General features: G+C 38.0%; 1 protein-coding gene and 1 long non-coding RNA gene across 5 annotated transcripts in view; one reads left to right on the top strand and one right to left on the bottom strand.

The window, feature by feature from the left end:
* Positions 1–19,164, bottom strand: part of Il1rap (interleukin 1 receptor accessory protein) — a 142,963-nt gene that overhangs the window by 17,248 nt on the left and 106,551 nt on the right. For all 3 annotated transcript variants that reach the window (XR_004116708.1, XM_031363558.1, XM_031363560.1), the window contains exons 6-10: positions 18,201–18,272; positions 13,909–14,035; positions 11,611–11,759; positions 2,442–2,591; positions 704–847 (exon numbers count right to left, since the gene is read on the bottom strand). Coding sequence is in view for 2 of the 3 variants with exons in the window: in XM_031363558.1 (XP_031219418.1) it covers positions 704–847; positions 2,442–2,591; positions 11,611–11,759; positions 13,909–14,035; positions 18,201–18,272 (642 nt within the window). In the remaining variant the exon portion in view is untranslated. The remainder of the gene's footprint in view (positions 1–703; positions 848–2,441; positions 2,592–11,610; positions 11,760–13,908; positions 14,036–18,200; positions 18,273–19,164) is intronic.
* The window catches only part of LOC116085770, a 58,060-nt gene that overhangs the window by 17,354 nt on the left and 21,542 nt on the right, over positions 1–19,164 (top strand). Inside the window, exon 4 of one of the 2 annotated variants that reach the window (XR_004116709.1) lies at positions 4,016–4,140. This is a non-coding gene — a long non-coding RNA (uncharacterized LOC116085770). Of the gene's footprint in view, positions 1–4,015; positions 4,397–19,164 lie in introns of those variants that run through there. The other variant, XR_004116710.1, reaches the window with a different exon arrangement.

Raw genomic sequence — 19,164 nt, 5'->3', positions numbered from 1 at the left:
AGAGATCCAGCATGGTTGTCGATGTTCTTGCTACACATCTCCCAAATGAACCATGACTTTGCTACTGCTTGGAATTCAAAAGAGGAGGCATTGGTTTTGTAAAAATATTCAGCAGTTAAAGCTTTTCCTTGTAAAACTTGTTAGAATGCAGGGGCCTTGCTTGTTTTAAGCTAAAACTCAAACATACACACTGATAGAAAAGGAGATGCAAACAAAAAAAGGCAGATATGAGTGGCCCTAGATTGATGGCATAGATGAGAGAGAATGCTTAGAAAGAGCACAGGACATGTTGTATCAACAGGGAAATGCTCTATGCTTTCGGTCCTGCAATTCAGTTCCATTAAAATGAGGAAACCTCAGTCTTTATAAAGTAGCATTTTCTATACTTTCTGTTTGTATAGGGAAAACCCAATGCACATGAGAGTGACACTTCTTAAACATCCACCTTCCAGTGAGATAGACTTCCTAAGGACTGGATCTTGTCTGACAAGGAGTACTTGAAATTTGCATGGGAATATTTTTAAGCCATAAACTGAACAGTGCACACCTTACACTGGGGCTGTTTCCTCTGTAGAAGTCTCTATTTCTCGAAGGGATTCAGTATCTGAATACCAATACTGAGCAGCAACCCATGCATGCACCAAAGCTCAGGACCCACAGTCTGTTCAGGGTGGCACCATTGCTACTCATCAGAAATACCTACTTCCCCCAGGCAGGCTGTCTCTGTCGAAGATGCACAGCTTGTATCCAAACTCATTCTCCAAAACTCCACGTAGTGTCAGTAACACAAATTCCTCCTCTTCCGCATTTCTTGCATAGGAAACATAAATATCATACTCCTTTCCATCTAGCAGAAGGAACACATAGCCAATGTAAATTAGAAAAACTTCTCAAACTGTTCTTCCCCCCCCTTAAATCTAACTTTTGGGTGTTGGACATTTTCTTTCCTCTTTCTACTTTCTTTTTCTCTTTCTTCTTTCTTTCTTTCTTCTTTCTTTCTTTCTTCCCTTTCTAATTTTTCCATCTGTGAACAATGTGTAATTTTCTAGTGTTGACAGTATTCATGCCAAACGGCCATGGGAATTCAAAGTGCATCTAATGTATCTTCTACTCTCTCATCTCAGGGAGTTGACCCTGTAGTAGGTGAAGACTGCTTATGACTTAAGTGAACAGGAATGAACATCTCAGGCACTAGTGGCTAATGTCAGGCAAGAAATTTCTACTCAGTATTCTAAAAAAATATCTGCTAATTCATTAGAATCTAAATTGAGAAAGACTTGAAACTGACTAAATTATACTTAAGAACTTAGAATTAAGTTATGTTTAGGTTCAACATATTGATCATTGCTAATTTTGCTTAACAAAATTCATGAGTCATTAAAATATAGACTGTGTTTCTCCTAAAAGCATGCTGAATTAGATAGAGTCTTATGGTGTGGTCTATTTCTCCTTTTCTATCAGTATAGCGTCAAGTGTCTTATTCATACTGTCAAGAAAATTTCTGCCAAAAATATACATTGAGAGAGGAGGGAACAGGGGTTTGTTTTTGTTTTCATTTATTTTATTTTACTGGGGAGGGGAACCTGGAAAAGGAGATATTGTATGACACGTAAATAAAGAAAACATCTAATTAAAAAAAAAAAAGAAAAAATTTTTTTTAAATAGTGAGAGCTGAAGAAAAAGATAATTTTAAACTCTAGTGTATATTTGGGTCACCTGGATGTATTGTTAAAGTGTAGGTTCTGGTTCAGGTTAAGCCAGGTTTTGGTTCTACAGTTAAAAGTGTTTTGGATGATCATGATGCTATAGGTCCACGGGTCTTCCCTTGAGTACAGCATGTGAACCTACATCTGGATGTGGTGGCACATGGCTGCAATCCCAGCACTCAGGATTGTGTTCAGCTTGGGCTATACAATGAGACACTGTGTCAAAACACAAAGGAGCAAACAAAGCAAAACAAAAGACTGTGCCCTTGAACTGTCCTATCAGTAACCAAGAATCACATGTGTCTGTTGACCATTGGAACGCAGCTGTTGGGACGGAGATGTGCTATGACTGCAAAGCAACATTCTTCTCAGTGCTTTCAATGCCAAAAGGGCTGTAGAACAGCTCATTAGCTTCTAAAAATAATTATAATTCTGAAATAATAATGTGAGAATATTGAATCAAATATTTATTTTTGCTATGCTCTTTGAACCACTGGGGAAAAATTGTAAATTTCATGCATGATACACACATTTTTTTTATATAGACAATGCTAATTTAGATTAAATCATATATCCATAAAAAAAGGTGAACAGTGCACCCTGGAAAGATTTATTCTTACTAGGAAGAGCTGAAATAAGAGATAATATTATTGATCGTTATGGTTCATCTATAAAGGAAACATGCTTTCTGAAGACAGTGATACAAGTGATTTGCAGCACACTTTGATTACTTACCAAGAATGGTTTCATCTGTTCCAAAATGAGCCCGGTAAAAGAGGACCATCTCCAGCCAGTAAACATGGTAGACCACAATGAGAACCACTACCAGAAAGACAGTGGCTCCAAAACCACAGGCGAGTTCTACTGTGTACCTTGGGGGTATGACTACAGCAAATGACAAAACAATAATAACGTTAATAATTAACTTTGATTTAGTGACCATAGTTACCCACCATATTCTTAAAGGCTGGATCAGCCATGCAGCTAAGTCATGCACACATGTTAATGAGTAGAAGCCATGTGACAATAGATTAGGCATCCCTTTTTTTTTTGTTTGTTTGTTTTGGCATCCCACTTCTTTATTCCCTTTGTTGTTGTTTATTGATCCTAACACAGAAAGTGCTTTAGATTATTCAGTGATGTGAATAGATACTTCATGTATGCAAAATAAAATAGGATCTTATCATTGGGAAAGATTTCCAGGAAGATTATCAAATTCAACTCAACATAAGGCCTTGCACATGCTAGGCAAATGCTCTACCACTGAGGATTATCTCTAGCCATATATAAATTGAGATGGTCTTGCTATAGGGCACAAAGTCACTATCGTCTTGCTTCAGCCTCCTGTGTACGGAGACTGTAGCAATGTGCCACAGTTCTGGGTCAACAATAGTTCTGCAAGGATTATATCTTATGACTGATCACTTCTTACAGTGTGCTCCAGAGAAACATTTGATAAAAGGGCCATTACCAAAGAAGGCAACTTGGCAAAAACAATCATAATGTATCTATTAATCTTGATTCCATCATCTTTCTAACATCAGCATCAGAAAAAGTTAATTCCTTTCATTTAAAAAGAAGCTTAACTTAAAAAGAAGCTTCAAATCTAGTATTTTCACTGGGTAGAAATGGGCCAGACTAAATAATGTTGAGGGTTATTTGGTTTGAGTATTTTCCAAGTTCACAGTTCTATGACAAACACTGTAGAGACAGACTTTCACTATCTGAGCGTTGACTGTTACTTTGTTATCTACGTACTTTTTTATGTGGTAGGTATCACAGAGAGGCTTTATGGAAGTATGAGAGATAGAGTGGGACAATTCTAAATTTATTAAAAATGAGGTATTAATTCAAAAGCCCTCTCAACACTGCCTCCTGCTCTAGTAACCAAGTCTCCAGTTACTACCCACTTCATTCACATCCCCCTTTTCTCAAAGGTATCAGGGAAAACAAGCATCATGCTATGACTAGGGTATGACTTGTGGACAGAATATGTCTTTCCTTTCTTTATTCTTCAAGTTCATTTGTGTATGTCTTTATTTTCTATCATCTTCAACCAACAAAGCTGTTCTTTTTAGCCTGAGCTCTGTGCACAAAAATGTCTACTCTTCTTTTCATGATTTAATTTCAGCACTTATCGAACTGTAGTTAGTCAATGGGCCTGTTTCTCCACTTCTTCCCACTCCCAGCTAAACTTCCCATCCTTCCAGGTGGAACCATTTTGTCTATCCTATCTCTGTGTCACTTGGAATCTCAATGAACTTTCCCAGAGTTTATTACTCTTTGTTTATTTGTTTTTCACTCATTAGGATAACCAAAGAAGCCCAGTGTTACGATCAATGGCAGAAACATCATTCACTTCCTATATTGGCTGCAACCTTGTAGCTGAAGACATTGAGAAAGATACAGAGTGTATGCTGGATATGAAGCAGAAGTTAGTACCGGATGGTTTGCTAATGACTTCCTTGGCATGTATTTGACAGAAGCTTGGGAGAAGAATCATGAGGAGACAGGAAGGGCTAAAAACGTAATTCAGGGAAGTAAAGAAATAAGGGAGTAATTCATTTGGTTATTTAAAAACTCTTACGGTTGCTTTTCAAAAGCAGATAGTGTGATGGGCTGATTAAGTAGTAAGATGATAGAAAATAAAGACATACACAAATGAACTTGAAGAAAAAAGAAAGGAAAGACATATTCTGTCCACAAGTCATACCCTAGTCATAGCATGATGCTTGTTTTCCCTGATACTTTTGAGAAAAGGGGGATGTGAATGAAGTGGGTAGTAACTGGAGACTTGGTTACTAGAGCAGGAGGCAGGTGGGATCTAACAGTCGAGAGGCAGCATAAGAAAGCTGCTGTAAGCACCGTAGATGCTAATTGTCTGCTAGGACAAGGTGTGGGAGAATCTTCTCCAGAGCTGGACTTCTATCCATGTTCACCAAAAGTATGTATACCTTTGTGTAATGCAGTCAACATGTTAGATTGTTGATCATTTGGTGAGGGTGGTGTTGGTATTCTGTCTGGACTCCAACCCCGCAGTTACTTGGCAACAACCAGGTATGCTCCTCCCCATGGTTACCTGGCAACGGCCAGGTAGGACTGGCCCTATAAAAGGGGCTGCTTGCCCCCTCCTCTCTCTCTTACTCCTGCTTCTCTCCATTGTCTCTTGCCTCTTTATTCCCCCTCTCTCTCCATTCCTTTTCTCCCCTCTCCCGAGGTGGTCATGGCCAGCCACTACTTCTCTACTCTCTTCTTCTCTCTGCCTTTCTTGGCCTCTGCTACCCTCTTAACTCCCCTCCCCATGCCCTAAACTCTATACTATACTATACAAGTGTATGTCTGGTCCTTCAGGGGGAAGGGATGCCTTGGCATGGGCCCGCTGAGGTATCCCCTTCCCCTACAACCCCGCCAGAACATATTCTTATAGCTCTTTCTCTTTTTATGATCACAACAGTAGGAACCACCTTTCAGACAATATTTTATTCCAGTGAAAACATGGTAAGCAGCCTGGACGTTGAGTCCAAAGTTCTCAAATTTAGGGATACATCCTTGACTTTCAAGTTCAATGACCTGACTCCAGCACATTACAAATCTAGTACCGGAACACTCTGGAACTGGCCAGTAGAACATTGTTATCAGGTGTGCTGCCATGCTGGCTCCAAGGTAAAGATTTTTTTAAATGGGTTGGTGTTCTTCTAAATATCAATAGAGGTCTTGCTTAATGACTGGAATATCAATTACCCCATCAATTTCTCTCTGGCATCTCATATTTCTATTGCGTATTTTACTTTGGGTTTTCCAAAGCTGTTCTGTATATCATCAGTGATATGAATCATATTTACAGATTGTGTTTTCTATAGTCATTTTGTTAATGAAGTTCCCCTAACACTACATAATAACTGGCCCTTAAAATGAATAATCCACTGGCCTTCCTTTTTTAAATGGGGCTGTGCACAGGCTGTGTTCTATGGGGCTGTCTTGTAAAACAGAGTGACCTTACAGGGAAAAGTGACCCTTAGCCTATACTTTGTGTCCTTCCCCCTGCAGGTCTTGGCATTCGGCACAGATTTTGCGCTGATGCAATTTCAGACAAAAAGGTTTAAACATAGAAATGAGTGATACAATCTGCCCATGCTGGACTCCTACTCTCATTGATTCCACTAAATTCTCAATTAGAAAGTAGCCAAGTGCCGACATTTGCTTATTTTATTCTTCAAATGAGAATTCACTGTGTAGTTCTGTATTAGAAATTGGCTCTAACCCCACCCCCCATATGCCCAGCTAGCCATGTTAAAAGAATGCAGAACCCCAAGCTAGTCCTATCCTGTTTGGGATTCTGGCTCTATAGTCATCTTTGTCCTTGGCAACCCGAGTTATTTATCTTCACTGTTGCAGTTGGCTTGTAATCTCCCTCCACGTGGCAGCAGCCTGGACTTTCAAATGTCCCCTGGTGCAGAGCCCAGGGCTAGTCAGTACTAAATTTACCATAAGTTTGGAAATTGTGGTGATGATCAAGGTCTGAAATGTTAACAAAAGAGTGCTTGATTTAAATGAAAATCAAAACAGAGAACTGTGAATTGGCCTGTGAATCTGGTGGGCTTGACAACCTCTGACCTTACTGTTGGTAATAGAAGTAACTGATATGGAACTAATCACCTCTCCAGAGTATCTAAAATAATGTTTTGCTTTTTACATTGGAGAACTGGTAAGAGGAAGATAAGCCTACGGTTATTACATCTTTTTCTTTCTAAAAATTACCAAAGGTATTTTTTTAAATTTTGGTTCAGAATGGAATGTCATGAGAAGGTGGTGGTTGCTCTTACCTAGTGAGAGATACAAGAGTAGAGACTACTATGTTGAATTTCAAGGACTAAATAAGAGTAAGAAGACAACCAAGTAGAAAATAAACTCTAAAATTCTGCATGAGGTTAAATTAACTTCAGTCCATGGCCAAATCCAAAGCTTTGGATACTTGGGTTTACACTTACAGTGTCCTCTGGAGAGTGTCTAGGAAATGAACAACAATAAGGGCACATGCAGGTTTGGGAGAACTGAGAGGCCCAGTGTCAGAGTAAAGAAACAGTGGGTAGCCTGTGATGCCAAAGAGGCATACATATATTGTGAACAAGTTAACACTGGCTGTAAAAAAAAAATTCAACATTCTTACAAAATATATGTATTTGGTTCAGAATAATGACAAAACACAGGCTAAGAGAAAAATAAAAGGATCAATATTCAAAAGAAATATCAAGTAAAAACAGAATTGAGAATTGGCAGGGATGATTTAAGGACTAGATAAGCACTCTCCGTGGAGGTCTCTAAAAATGAACACTGTAAAGAGTAAACAGGAAGTACCAATGGAGACCTCTAGTGAAGTTGAAATACAAAATCTGAAAAAAATGCATTCTTCAAAATTAGTATGAATTATTTATGACAAAATAGGTCACCAGATTCTCTGTAGGTTCTGAAAAGGTTGCAAGGAAATGATACCCACAAACCATGAGCATGCATCCCAATTGAGGAGAAAGAGGGAGCATGCTGGAGAACCTCCAGACAAATGATACACGAAAGCACTGTCTTAAGGAAAAAGAAGTCAATCAAAAAAAGCTACAACTGCCTAATTTGGGAAGATCAGATGAAATTCCACACATAAAAAGCAATTAACTGTATTTCTATGCACTATTAATAAGTAATTAGAGAAAACTTAAAAATATCCTGGCAGCAAAAAATTAAAATATTTAGAAACAAATTTGATAATATTTAATAAAGTTCTGTTCAGATATTTTCTGAATTGATGAAATAAATTACAAAGACTATATATAGAGATCTGTTAGCTTTATGGATTATTAGAATCAATATTGTTGGAATCAATATTCCTCACAACTTTAAGAGTCCCAATCAAAATCCAAGCAGAATTTTATTTAGTAATTGTTAAGTTGGTACTGATATATGTTAGGAAAATGTGTAGTTTCTAAAATAGTGAAATTGTCTTGAAAAAGAAAAGAGGGTGCACAGTGTTTCTGATTTAATAATTTAAAGCTATATTAATAAAATAATATTAGACTAAACACAGACTAGATGATAAAATCAATTAAGAGATGTATAAAGTCACAGAGGCATTGTTGCAGATTGACATATGAGATTGGTTTTGTTTTCTTTCTTGCCAGAAATGGTTGTTCTGACACCATTGTGAACATGTTCCACTTTTTCTTTTCTTGAATTGTCTTGAAATTTTATGAAAAGAACAAAAAACAAAACAAAACAATGCAGGCAAATTTTTGAATTCGAGTTCAAGGCCAGCCTGGTCTACAGAGTGAGTTCCAGGACAGCCAGGGCTATACAGAGAAACCCTGTCTCGAAAAAACAAAAACAAAAACAAAACAAAACAAAAAAAAACTATAAACTGAAATGGAACACAGCCTAAACAGAGAGAGACATCTCTGACAAGAGCATAATCTCTTTTGAGCTAACACAACAAAGAATGGGACGTACATAATTCAGAAAGTCCCAATTCATAAAAAAAAAAAAAAAAGGGACCAGTAAAATGACTTTCTTCAAATTACTAAGAATTGTGCTTATAAAAACATCAACTCATGGGGCCTAGTAGTTTAAGAGCACTGTTGCTTTTTCAGAGAACTGAAGTTCATTTCCCAGAACCTACATGGTAGTTTACAGCTGCTTTACTCCCAGTTCCAAGGGATCTGATGGCTTCATTTTGGCCTTTGAAGGCACACATGCGCGCACACACACACACACACACACACACACACACACGGTACATACGTATATGTTTTTATATGTGTATATGCATATTTATACAGGCAAAATACTTATGCACATAGGCAAAACACATCTTTCAAAAAAATAAATAAATTCACAAGCTGGATGGAAATATTTTAAAATTTCATAGGTAACAAAGGATTGCATTCGGTGCTAGTATGTGTTGATATGCATATGTGTTTGTATGTGTTTTATGCATGTGCATAGTATGAGTTGTGCATCACAGTAAATCTAAATGATCTGGCTAAAAATGACTGAAGGCTTTTAATGGCCTTGCGGAAAGAATGATTAAGGACCAATGAGCTTACACCAAAGCCTTCAGCATGACCAGTGCTTCAGAGACCAGTTGCAGTGAGTTGCAAACGTTCATATACTACGACAGCTAGAGCTTAACAGTCGACAGCTCCAAACACTGGCGAGAAAGGGGAGCCTGTGAAGGGTCTGGGTACTGTTGGTGGCAGTGCGAAGCAGCAAGCCTCCTTAACAAGTGGCTTGGCGGCCTCTCATATCATTAAGCACACATCTCCTTAACCCTTGCCACTCTCTGATCACAAAACTACTGCACATTCATAGTTGACATGTTTGCTTTAGCTCTTTCCTATCATTATGTAGTAGCTTAACTAAATAAATGAAATGTGCTGTCAACAAAGGCTGTCCCAATAAACTCTTCTCATTCATGTAGTAACCTCTCTCTGTCACAGTTTTTGTTTGTTTCTTTATTTGATTGTTAGAGACAGGTTCTCAGGTAGTACAGGCTAGTTCTGAATGTGCTATGTAGCTAAGACTGACCTACACTCCTGCACTTTCTGCCTCAGTCTCCCACACAGCAGGATAACAAGCCTGGGCCACCAGTTTGTGGTTTCTGTCATTGTTCTGATGAAGTACAGATGTAAAGTACAAGTGTCAGCACTCATTGAACAGGTGGGTCATGTGACTCTTCACAGCTGTCCCCACTGCTGTCCAGTTACACTCAGAGCCAGCTATTCGGTGCTACCATAGTTATTCAGGTGGGCTGGCAGACAAGCTTGTGAATGCCTCCCACATGAAACATTATTTTTGTGTGCTTTGATACTATTCTTTGATAAGATATCAACCTGTGTCATCTTCTATTACTGCTCTGCAGAGTATATGCCTTAGAAGAAAGACCCACATTCCCTCTACTTAAGCAACCTGGACTCTAACACAATTGAAAATGCCCAGCCTGCAGCAACCTAAACCCAAATAAAGATCCCGAAGACCTTCATTTGGAATGTTAAATATTGAGGGTTCTAAGAGGTGTTGACTAAAGTAACTTGATTTATTTCATAACCTAGACTATAATGATATTTATTTGATTACAAAGGGTTTTTTTTCTAATTAATGCCTATGAAACCCTTGGAGAAATAAGAGCTAGCATTTATTGAATGGTTGATAGTACAGATTAATACCAATGCTAGTTCTGAACATTTTTAACAACCTGAGATGTACTGGTATTGTTTTGTCTGTTTTTATGAAAAAAAAAAAAACTAATAAGACTTAGCCAGTGTTTGCCTTTTCCAACATCAGAGAGTTGGGCTACATGGAAGCTAGAGTTTTATCAGATTGGATGTTGTAAGAGCACAAGTAATACACTGTGGTAAGAAGTAGTGATGCTGCGGTATCCACAGCACCCAACACTGAAGCTGTGGGCATCCTGTGCCCCCATCCATACAGTGGCTTCTGAGGAGTGGAAGGAAGCAAAGCAGCATCTTGAACAAATTCTTTAAGACTTCTTAAGAACCATATACAAGTTCTTTCTAATGTGTAGCAAAAGGCTCATGTATGTCTTGCTTACTGCTCAGCTTAAAAATAATAATAATAATAGGGGATTCAAGCCCAGTGCAAATGCAACAATGTCAGCCTTTTCATTTTTTATATAAATGCTATAAATTATATCAAATGTGAGGGGCTAGGATGTTTTAGAATTACATAATTACTATGTGATGTCACTGTTAACTTTACTCCATACGACTGGAAAATACTTTGGAAGGGATCAATTGGTTGGGATACATTTGGGGTCAAGACTCAAAGAGAGGGCTAGAGAGATGGCTCAGTAGTTAAGAGCACTGACTGCTCTTCTGAAGGTCCTGAGTTCAAATCCCAGCAACCACATGGTGGCTCACAACCATCTGTAATGGGATCTGATGTGTAATAAATAAATAAATTAAAACAAAAAAGACTCAAAGAGAAATTTAGGCAATAGGTTTTAGGAGCAACAGCTCCCACAAGAAATATTTATAATTTTTCTTTATTATAGAAAATACAGGCCAGGCAGCGTTGGCTCATGCCTTTAATCCCAGCACTTGGGAGGCAGAGGCAGGCCTGGTCTACAGCGTGAGTTCCAGGACAACCAGGGCTACACAGAGAAACCTTGTCTCGAAAAAACAAACAAATAAACAACAAAAACAAAAACAAAAAAATAGAAAATACATATGTTAATGAAGAAATTATTTTAACACCAAATCATATTTTAGTAAGTTTTATTTTATTAATTATAACATTATAAAACTACCTAAACATTGATACATGTTTAAAATGTGAATTTGAAATTTTGGGGGAATTAATATTAATTAAATAATGTTGGTATTATCTGCTCTCCTTAACTTCTTTTACACAAATAGATGGCTGCTAATTGTTTCAGTCTCTTATATACTTCTAAGAATAGCTGTGGGTGCCTAATTCAGGAAAAATTCCCAAAAGATTATGTCATGTAGCACAATCATTCTTGTGACTCTTGAATCCGGCTTCTAGTTACTTCTAAAGGCATCTTTGTGCTCACCAGCCATATGTGAGTCTAGAAATTCTGGTACATCTTTGTTCACTTGGAATATTTTCATTTTTCATGATTCTCTAAGATATGAAATTGTGTCTTATTATGCATTCATGGACTTTTTTCAAGCAATATTTAGGAACCAAGGTGTTGACAGTATCAGAACCAACAGATTGAGCATCATCACAAATATGGACGCTTTCTCTTAGGATTTTTCATCTAACTGACTCAGCGTTTTGTGTCCGAGGCAGGTGCAGGAATTCTCTCTTTTATTTCCTGCTCACCACTGTGTTATTTTGAGAGTTCACAGAGTCATCGGCTGGGTGCATCCATTACCTTTCTGTTTCACCTTGGCTGCTCGCTCGGCTTCCCCTTTGGTATTTCGAGCATGACAGACATAGTTGCGCCTGAGATCCTCAGGGGTGACTTTCTTGATGCTCAAAATCTGAATCCTTGTTTCATCTTCTGTTGAAGAATAACTTACACTATGCACAAGAAGAAGCAAATCAAAGATATCTGTGAGATACAATGCCTATGCTCTCTCTGTGAATCAGAACTAAAGGACTCTAGAGGCCTGGGTGAGGGCAGATGGGGTGTTGGTAAGAATCTCGTCGTACCACGCACTGGATAAACCCCAATGCCTACACCTCTTTTTTTCTAAGCTAAATCTTTGATCTAGATGCTGAGGCACAATGCCTGTATCAGTTTGCAAAGAATCATCTGGGATCAGACTCATTTAGGCTTTGATGCATGATTGGCCACTGAACGCTATGTACTTTGGGCAATGTCACTAAACTTTGCACGCCTTGGCTGTTTTGTGAAGGAGCATATTATATGAATAATTTACAGGAATACTTGGAAGGCTGAACAGGCATCTGTGCTGCAGCAACACTCGAGGAGTGCTCCTGAGAGCCATTTAACCCCATAGTAACTGTTGCCGTGCAGAGACACTGGAAGCCTGACTTGCAAACCCAGGCAGAACGTTTTGTGAGAAGTTGAAACTGCATAGTTGAATCCTAACACCGGAAGAGAAGAAATAGCTCAGAATGAGAAAACTGAGCTGTGAAATAAATATATTTAAACTTGAGTGAATCTAAGACCAAGTGTTTTGTGTTCTAAGAGCAAGACTATTTAATTCCCTTTGAACTAGCTGTCTGGGTGGGATCTAAATATATCCCTCCCTTAGCAGACCAATATCCATATTTTCCTTTAGATTAGAATTACTGTCATTCATAAACATTCATTCAGAGGCTTGGTTGTTTTCTTTCATTCTAATTTCCTGCTCTGTAGAATACTGCAAATACATCTTACTCACAGCAAGATAGAATAACATGACTTTGCTATCTTAAGCATTCATTTATTAGGAAGATGAGAATCGGCAATTCTCAGCATTCCTGAAATGACCAAAAATTGTCCCTTGAGGCTTCAAGGTAAAACTGTCATAAATTCTGTGTTTCTCAAACATCCAAGGTCTATGCATACAACGTTCCCTTTACCAGCTTTCCATTAATGTCTTAACTGAGCAAGTTTGATTTGAACACTGCTGCTTTTGTGGAGCCTCTTAATCCCCCTGAACTGAAGGAATCCCCTAAGAATTCCTCCTGTAACACCCTCTCCTTCTCTATTACTTATTTATCAGATACTGTTTAGACACCTGATCTGTTACAGCTTGCTCAGTGAGGGCTAGCTAAGTAAGGAAAGAGGCTGTTCAAAGCAGACAGACATTTTATAACGTCTACAGAACCTTACAATTCTATTAGGAAAGAAATAGCTTTGAATTGTAGAAATTCAATTAGCTTAAGGTCTGTTTGCACAAGGTGATCAAACTTAGGGTCTTAATAACTATTCTGTCACATATGTGACCATTGCGATTTATTAGTTTTTGGAGCAAACCAATTCTCTCTAGCAATTTATACCTCACTTATGGAGAAATCTTTTGTCTCCAGAGACCTGTGCATTCTTCTCTGTTAAATTCTTACAAATATCAAGTTTACTTAAGAATGAAATGACCCAAGTTGTTATATCAAGAAAGGTATGTATTATTACACACAAGCTTTTGAAAATTAGCTCTCTGGGATTTTTGAATATTTACTTTTAAAAGTGAAATTTAAAGAACCAAAATGTATTTAGTTAATATTTAATAAGTAACTCTCAAGAATCAGGCGAAGATAAGAAAAGCATGGTTACTTTAATAGAAGAGACAAACCTATGTATGTAAGACAAAGTATTTAGACCCACACTCCAGGACTGAGAAAGATAATATTATACTTTCATTGAATCATATGCCAACATTTCTCCTTCTTATTCATCTTGTTCATGTGAAATAGATACTCCTTATGTTTCTAAGTGAGAATCAGAAGCAAGGGAAGTTTGCTGAGCTTAAAACAATCTGGTGCCTGCTCTGTGGGTTCACTGTGGTGAAGGCATGTAGCCTGAAGACAATGTCATTCCAAACTTTGGCACACAATGGCAAGTGTGTGTGATTGGGTTGCAAGTTTAATGGTCCTGCAGCCCCTGAAAATTTAAAAACCTTGCTAAGTTTCTAAAAGAAAATTAATAACTATATACATTGAATAGTATTTATCAAGACTGTAGACTGACAAAGACTAGAGCCCCTGCATGCAGCCAAGGTACCTTTCATTAATAGCGATGTCAACAGTGACGTCATCAGGCTTCTTTCCATCAATGGTCCACCAGACCTCATTGTGGGAGTCCATAATGAAACTGAAATAGACTTTACAGGGGATAACCAGCTCCTCTCCTAAAAATAAATTAGTAGATGAAGTTAACCTATATTAGTCCATCAATCTGTATATTTCATATGACTATATATGCCTGATTCTCTAGTAGCCACCGTAAGGCAGTCTACCATAACACCAAACACATGAAAGGATAAAACCAAGAAGAGATGTCAGCAAGTGTACATGAAATTACAAGGATGGCCATTTTTAACACTAAATAAGTATCTTCTAAATGTCAGAACTCTGACTACATTCTTTTCAGGCCAAACCTCTTCCCCTTCTGTTATTTTGTTATGAGGGAATAAACAAAGTTTGGCTTTCTTACTTTTTTTTTTTTTTTTTTTTTTTTTTTTTTTTTTTTTTTTTTTTTTTTTTTTTTTTTTTTTTTTTTTTTTTTAGTTCTTATAAAACACCATGACCGATGCAAGTTATAAAAGAGAACATTTGATTTGGGGTTCATAATTCCAGAGGGTTAAGGTCAATGATCATCATAAGAGGGAGCATGGTGGCAGGCCCACAGGCATGGTGCTGGAACAGTAGCAGGGAGCTTACTTCTTATGGAAAAACATGAGGTAGAGAAAGCTCACTGGGAATTGCATGGGATTTTTGAAACCTCAAAGCCCACCTCCAGCCATGGCTCATAATCCTTTTTCATAATTCTTCCCAAACAGTTCCACAAATTGAGCACAATGGGAGTGCTGGCTATTCTCCTTCAAACTACCACATTGACCAATAAAAGTCTGTAAATGACAGGTCCTTGTCCAAGGAAGATAGACTGATGTCATGCCCTAAGAAAACTTGCCAGGGAATCCTCTGCAAACCCTCAGACGCTTAATTGAAAATAGCAGTTCTAAGCTATATGGCTGAGATGGTTTAAGACACTGGGACATTTCAAAGCAGGAACAAGAATACTAACAATGAGGTCAGGACCAGCATAACTACTGTGAACTTGGTAGAACTAAATACTGGTCCATGTTTTCCTTTATCCCTTTTTATTTTTAAATTTTATTTTTTATTAGATATTTTCTTTAGTTACATTTCAAATTTTATCCCCTTTCCTCATTTTCACTCTGAGAACCCCCCTATCCCATCCCCTCTCTCCCTGCTCACTAATCCATCCACTCCTGCTTCCCTGTCCTGGCACTCCCCTACACTGGGGCATCGAGCCTCACAAGACCAAGGGCCTTCTCCTCTCATTGATGTCCCACAAGGCCATCCTCTGCTACGTATGTGGCTGGAGCCTTTAACTGTACTCTTTGGTTGATGGTTTAGTCCCTGGGAGCTCTGGGGGTACTGGTTGGTTCATGTTGTTGTTCCTCCTATGGGGCTGAAAAACCCTTCATCTCCTTGGGTCCTTTCTCTAGCTCCTTCATTGGGGACCCTGTGCTCAGTCAAACTGATGGCTGTGAGCATCCACTTCTGTATTTGTCTGGCACTGGCAGAGCTTCTCGGGAGACAGCTATATCAGGTTCCTGAGAGCAAGCACTTGTTGGCATCCACAATAATCTCTGGGTTTGGGGACTGTATATGGAATGGATCCCTAGATGGGACAGTCACTAGATGGCCTTTCCATCAGTTTCTGCTCCACACTTTGTCTCTGTATCTTCTCCCATGGGTATTTTGATCCCCTTCGAAGAAGGACCAAAGTATCCCATTTCAAAATCATATACAATTATGTAATGAAGTTTATTTCCATTCTGTCATAACCACCACCTCTCTACTCTCTTTAACACCTTTTCCCAAACAAGTCACCTCCTACTTTTCATCATGGACTCCTGAATTTAATCATGATTGTGTGTACATGGATGTGGGTGTTATTTACTGAAATACTGGGCAATTTATCAATGGATACAGCACTGAAGGATGTAAGTGGCTGGTGAGTGCCTAACCCTAAATGAGAAATCTGCATCACCCCTTTCAAGCTCAGAAAACATTGATGCAGGTGAAACAGAAAGAACATAATAGCCAGGGGATGTAGAGGAGTCTACAAAACAGTTACTTAAAATTAAAGATATATAATTATAGGTATACATGTTTTTTGAGCCTTACATGAAGAGTCTGTGTTGTAGATATGTCAACTGGGTATGGGTAACCCATGGTCAGTTGTCTTCTATGTTTTGATCAGTATGTCCTTGTCTGCTATACAAATAAGCTTCTGTGATGAGAGTTAATTAGTACATCTAGCTGTTGGTATTTAGACAGAAGTGAGAAACTATACTGGTTTAGGCACACGGCAGTAGTAGTAAGTTTTCCTCTTCTTTAGATGGCTTTGCCTGGTGCCTGGTGTTTACAGAGTCAGGCATGGATTCCTACCGCTTGAGCAGACTTTAAGTCTAATTTAGGTGGCTATTGCTTAGCCTTGTTATATAAGTACCATAAGTGCACTTTTGGAACATCTTGCTATTCTGCTACTGTAGTTCATAGGCTATACCGATTGACAGAGCTATTGATCGCTTCTCTCCATTGGAAACATGCATATCTCCTTCCATATTATGAGAGCTATGTTTCAGGAAAGAAATGTTCAGGTTAGATTTAGATTGAGTCCTAAGTTCTCTGTCCAAATTGTGCCATATGGTTAGTGATAGGGCTTGACTTTCAGTTTCTACGATGTAATCAAGGAAAACAGCAAAGCCTGTACTGTATGGGGAGTTTTTTGGACTCTCTTGTCTAACAACTTAAATTTGGAGCTTTCTCATGCCTGACACTTGACACTTGGATTTTTATTAAATAGTCTATAATACTTTATATTATAAATATATACATGTAATATATATTTATATATAATATATATTTAATATATATACTATATAATACTCTATATATAATATACATATAATACTTTATATACGTATATATATGATACCTACAGCTTTAAAAAATATCCTTAAGATTACATATTCCTCCACCTTCCCTCTCCTATGTTGCCCTCTTCTCTCTTTCCCAAGCAAGTTTTTCTTCACCTAGGTATTTACTCTTAACCAATTATCATGAAGTCTTTTAGAAATTAATGTCCTACAAATGCAAAAGCTGACATTTCTACATGTTAAAAGTTATTTGTAGGACAAATTACTAGTAAGAATTAGGTAAGTATTTGACCTAGATTGGAACTTTCATGCCAGCCTGCTGAGAATAATTCTGCTTTGTGCTAATACTCTTGGATCACCATTGCCTGACTCTGAAGAGACCTCTACTTATCTTGGGTTTGGCGGACTAACATTTACTCCAGACTTATTCTAACATGTGGCTTCTTTAACTTCTTCCTATAGACTTTGAAACTATTGTTTCACTAAGAAAGATAAAATCAACATGAGTTCAGGGATGATTTTGAAATGTGACATGCTAAGTAGATGAAGCATACTTGGGTGACTGACAGATTTTAATTTAGCAGTGGCAAGCATGTTCGAATTACTACACAAATTCCATCATAACTCTAAAATATGCAGTCCAACTAAGGTTGGACAACCCTCTTAACATGCTCTGTACTTTTTACAAGGCAAATTACACATGAGAACTTTCACTTTTTAGCAATCTACCCACACATTCTCTGGCTCTATAACTTTCATTCCACACTTTTATATTTCTCATTGGGTCTAGAATGGTTTTACTGTATAGAAGATGATATAAATGTGTTAGAATTTTCTGTGACTTTTCTACTCTCCTGGAGGAGGCTTTCAGCACACACACAAAAAAAATCTCTTCCTTGGTAACTTATGATTTCTTTCTAGATTAAAAGGTTATGAAAAACTTACAGGTGGCCCAGGGCATGAGGACCATTTGACGGTGTTCAGAATCCTGTGTTCATGGATCTGTTTTTCACATGATATTCTCAGATCTGTTTCCATGCTCCATGCTCAGAAGAGGAGGCAGAGGTTAAAAGCTGCCTTATGCTATCACTAAAACCTTGGTAAACTGAAGCCCCAAGTAAAGTCAACTTTTTACCAAATAATAATCACAGAGGAAGACAAGGAGCAGAGAATAAAGGATGTGGCCTTGGGATGTAAACCTTCCAGGCTGCCTTGTTCTTTATGGTGTGCCTGATCCGCACATATTGTGGCTTTTGATCATGCTTCACTTTAGATCTGTACATTTCCATACAATTAATCTTTAATAACTTATACTAAGCTTTGCTTTCCTTTTTGTAATTAAGTGAATCTAACCAGAACTCAGAAGCACATCTATAGTTACCTGGTTCTTTATCATAGACAACGCGGTCATTTGGAGAATAGATCTGGGGTGGTAATGCATCCTTTGGTGAGCCTATGATAGGAAATGAAAAAGGAGGATGTTAAATCATTTAGGCTTATGCAAAGCTCTGCAGCTAACTTGTTCAACTTCCTGGCATACTTTGTCAAACCTTGTGAAGGCCTACAGTCTAATATATACTCAATTCCTGGACTTCACTCCTTGGAAATAAACAAAATGTGATGTAATAGGAACTATGTGCTCATAGCTATTATTCATTGCTAACATGGAACTCGTGGGAGCCCTTTAATTTACTGAGTGCTATGGGTGGTACAAGTATCTTTCATTGGAGTGCCCTGATATTTACTCTTAGTCCCCAATTCCTAAGCCAAGAGCATGCACGTTCCTCAGACTCTCTGAAGATAAAGCTGTTAGTCTTTGGGGGTCTGTGTTTAACTCCAGGCAGTTTGCATCAAAATGAGTCAGATGGCAGGGAACAGATAGTATCTCAAAGAATTGAAGAATTGCTTGGTGTGGAAACTTCACACAATTTATGACAGATGTGTTCTGAGCACAGAAAAATAATTTTTCTTTTGCAAGAATCTAAACAAAATATATTGAATCACCTGAATTTATCAGGAAGGCAGATGGCTTTATTAGCATTGTTGATTTTCTGTACTCTTGTGACACAGACTTCTCTTGCCATATTAGACAAAGGTGCTTTTATGTCTTATTTCTTCTCTTGCTATTCCTCTTTTAATCGCTAAGCTACCTTTATCACAGTATTTGGCAGGTGGAACTACCTGTTGTCAACTTGTAAACCATGCTGATGAATCACCCTTATCATCCAAGTATTCTCCCCCCCCCCATGTTCATAATGTCTGGTATGGAACCTGGATAATAGTAAGTGAATGCTTACCTCTATGAAAAGTTTAAAGATACTTCTGTTTTTAATAATATGTCTGAT

Source organism: Mastomys coucha, unplaced genomic scaffold (genome assembly GCF_008632895.1).
Source record: "Mastomys coucha isolate ucsf_1 unplaced genomic scaffold, UCSF_Mcou_1 pScaffold12, whole genome shotgun sequence".
NCBI lineage: Eukaryota > Metazoa > Chordata > Mammalia > Rodentia > Muridae > Mastomys > Mastomys coucha.
This window is presented reverse-complemented; position numbering and strand designations above follow the sequence as displayed.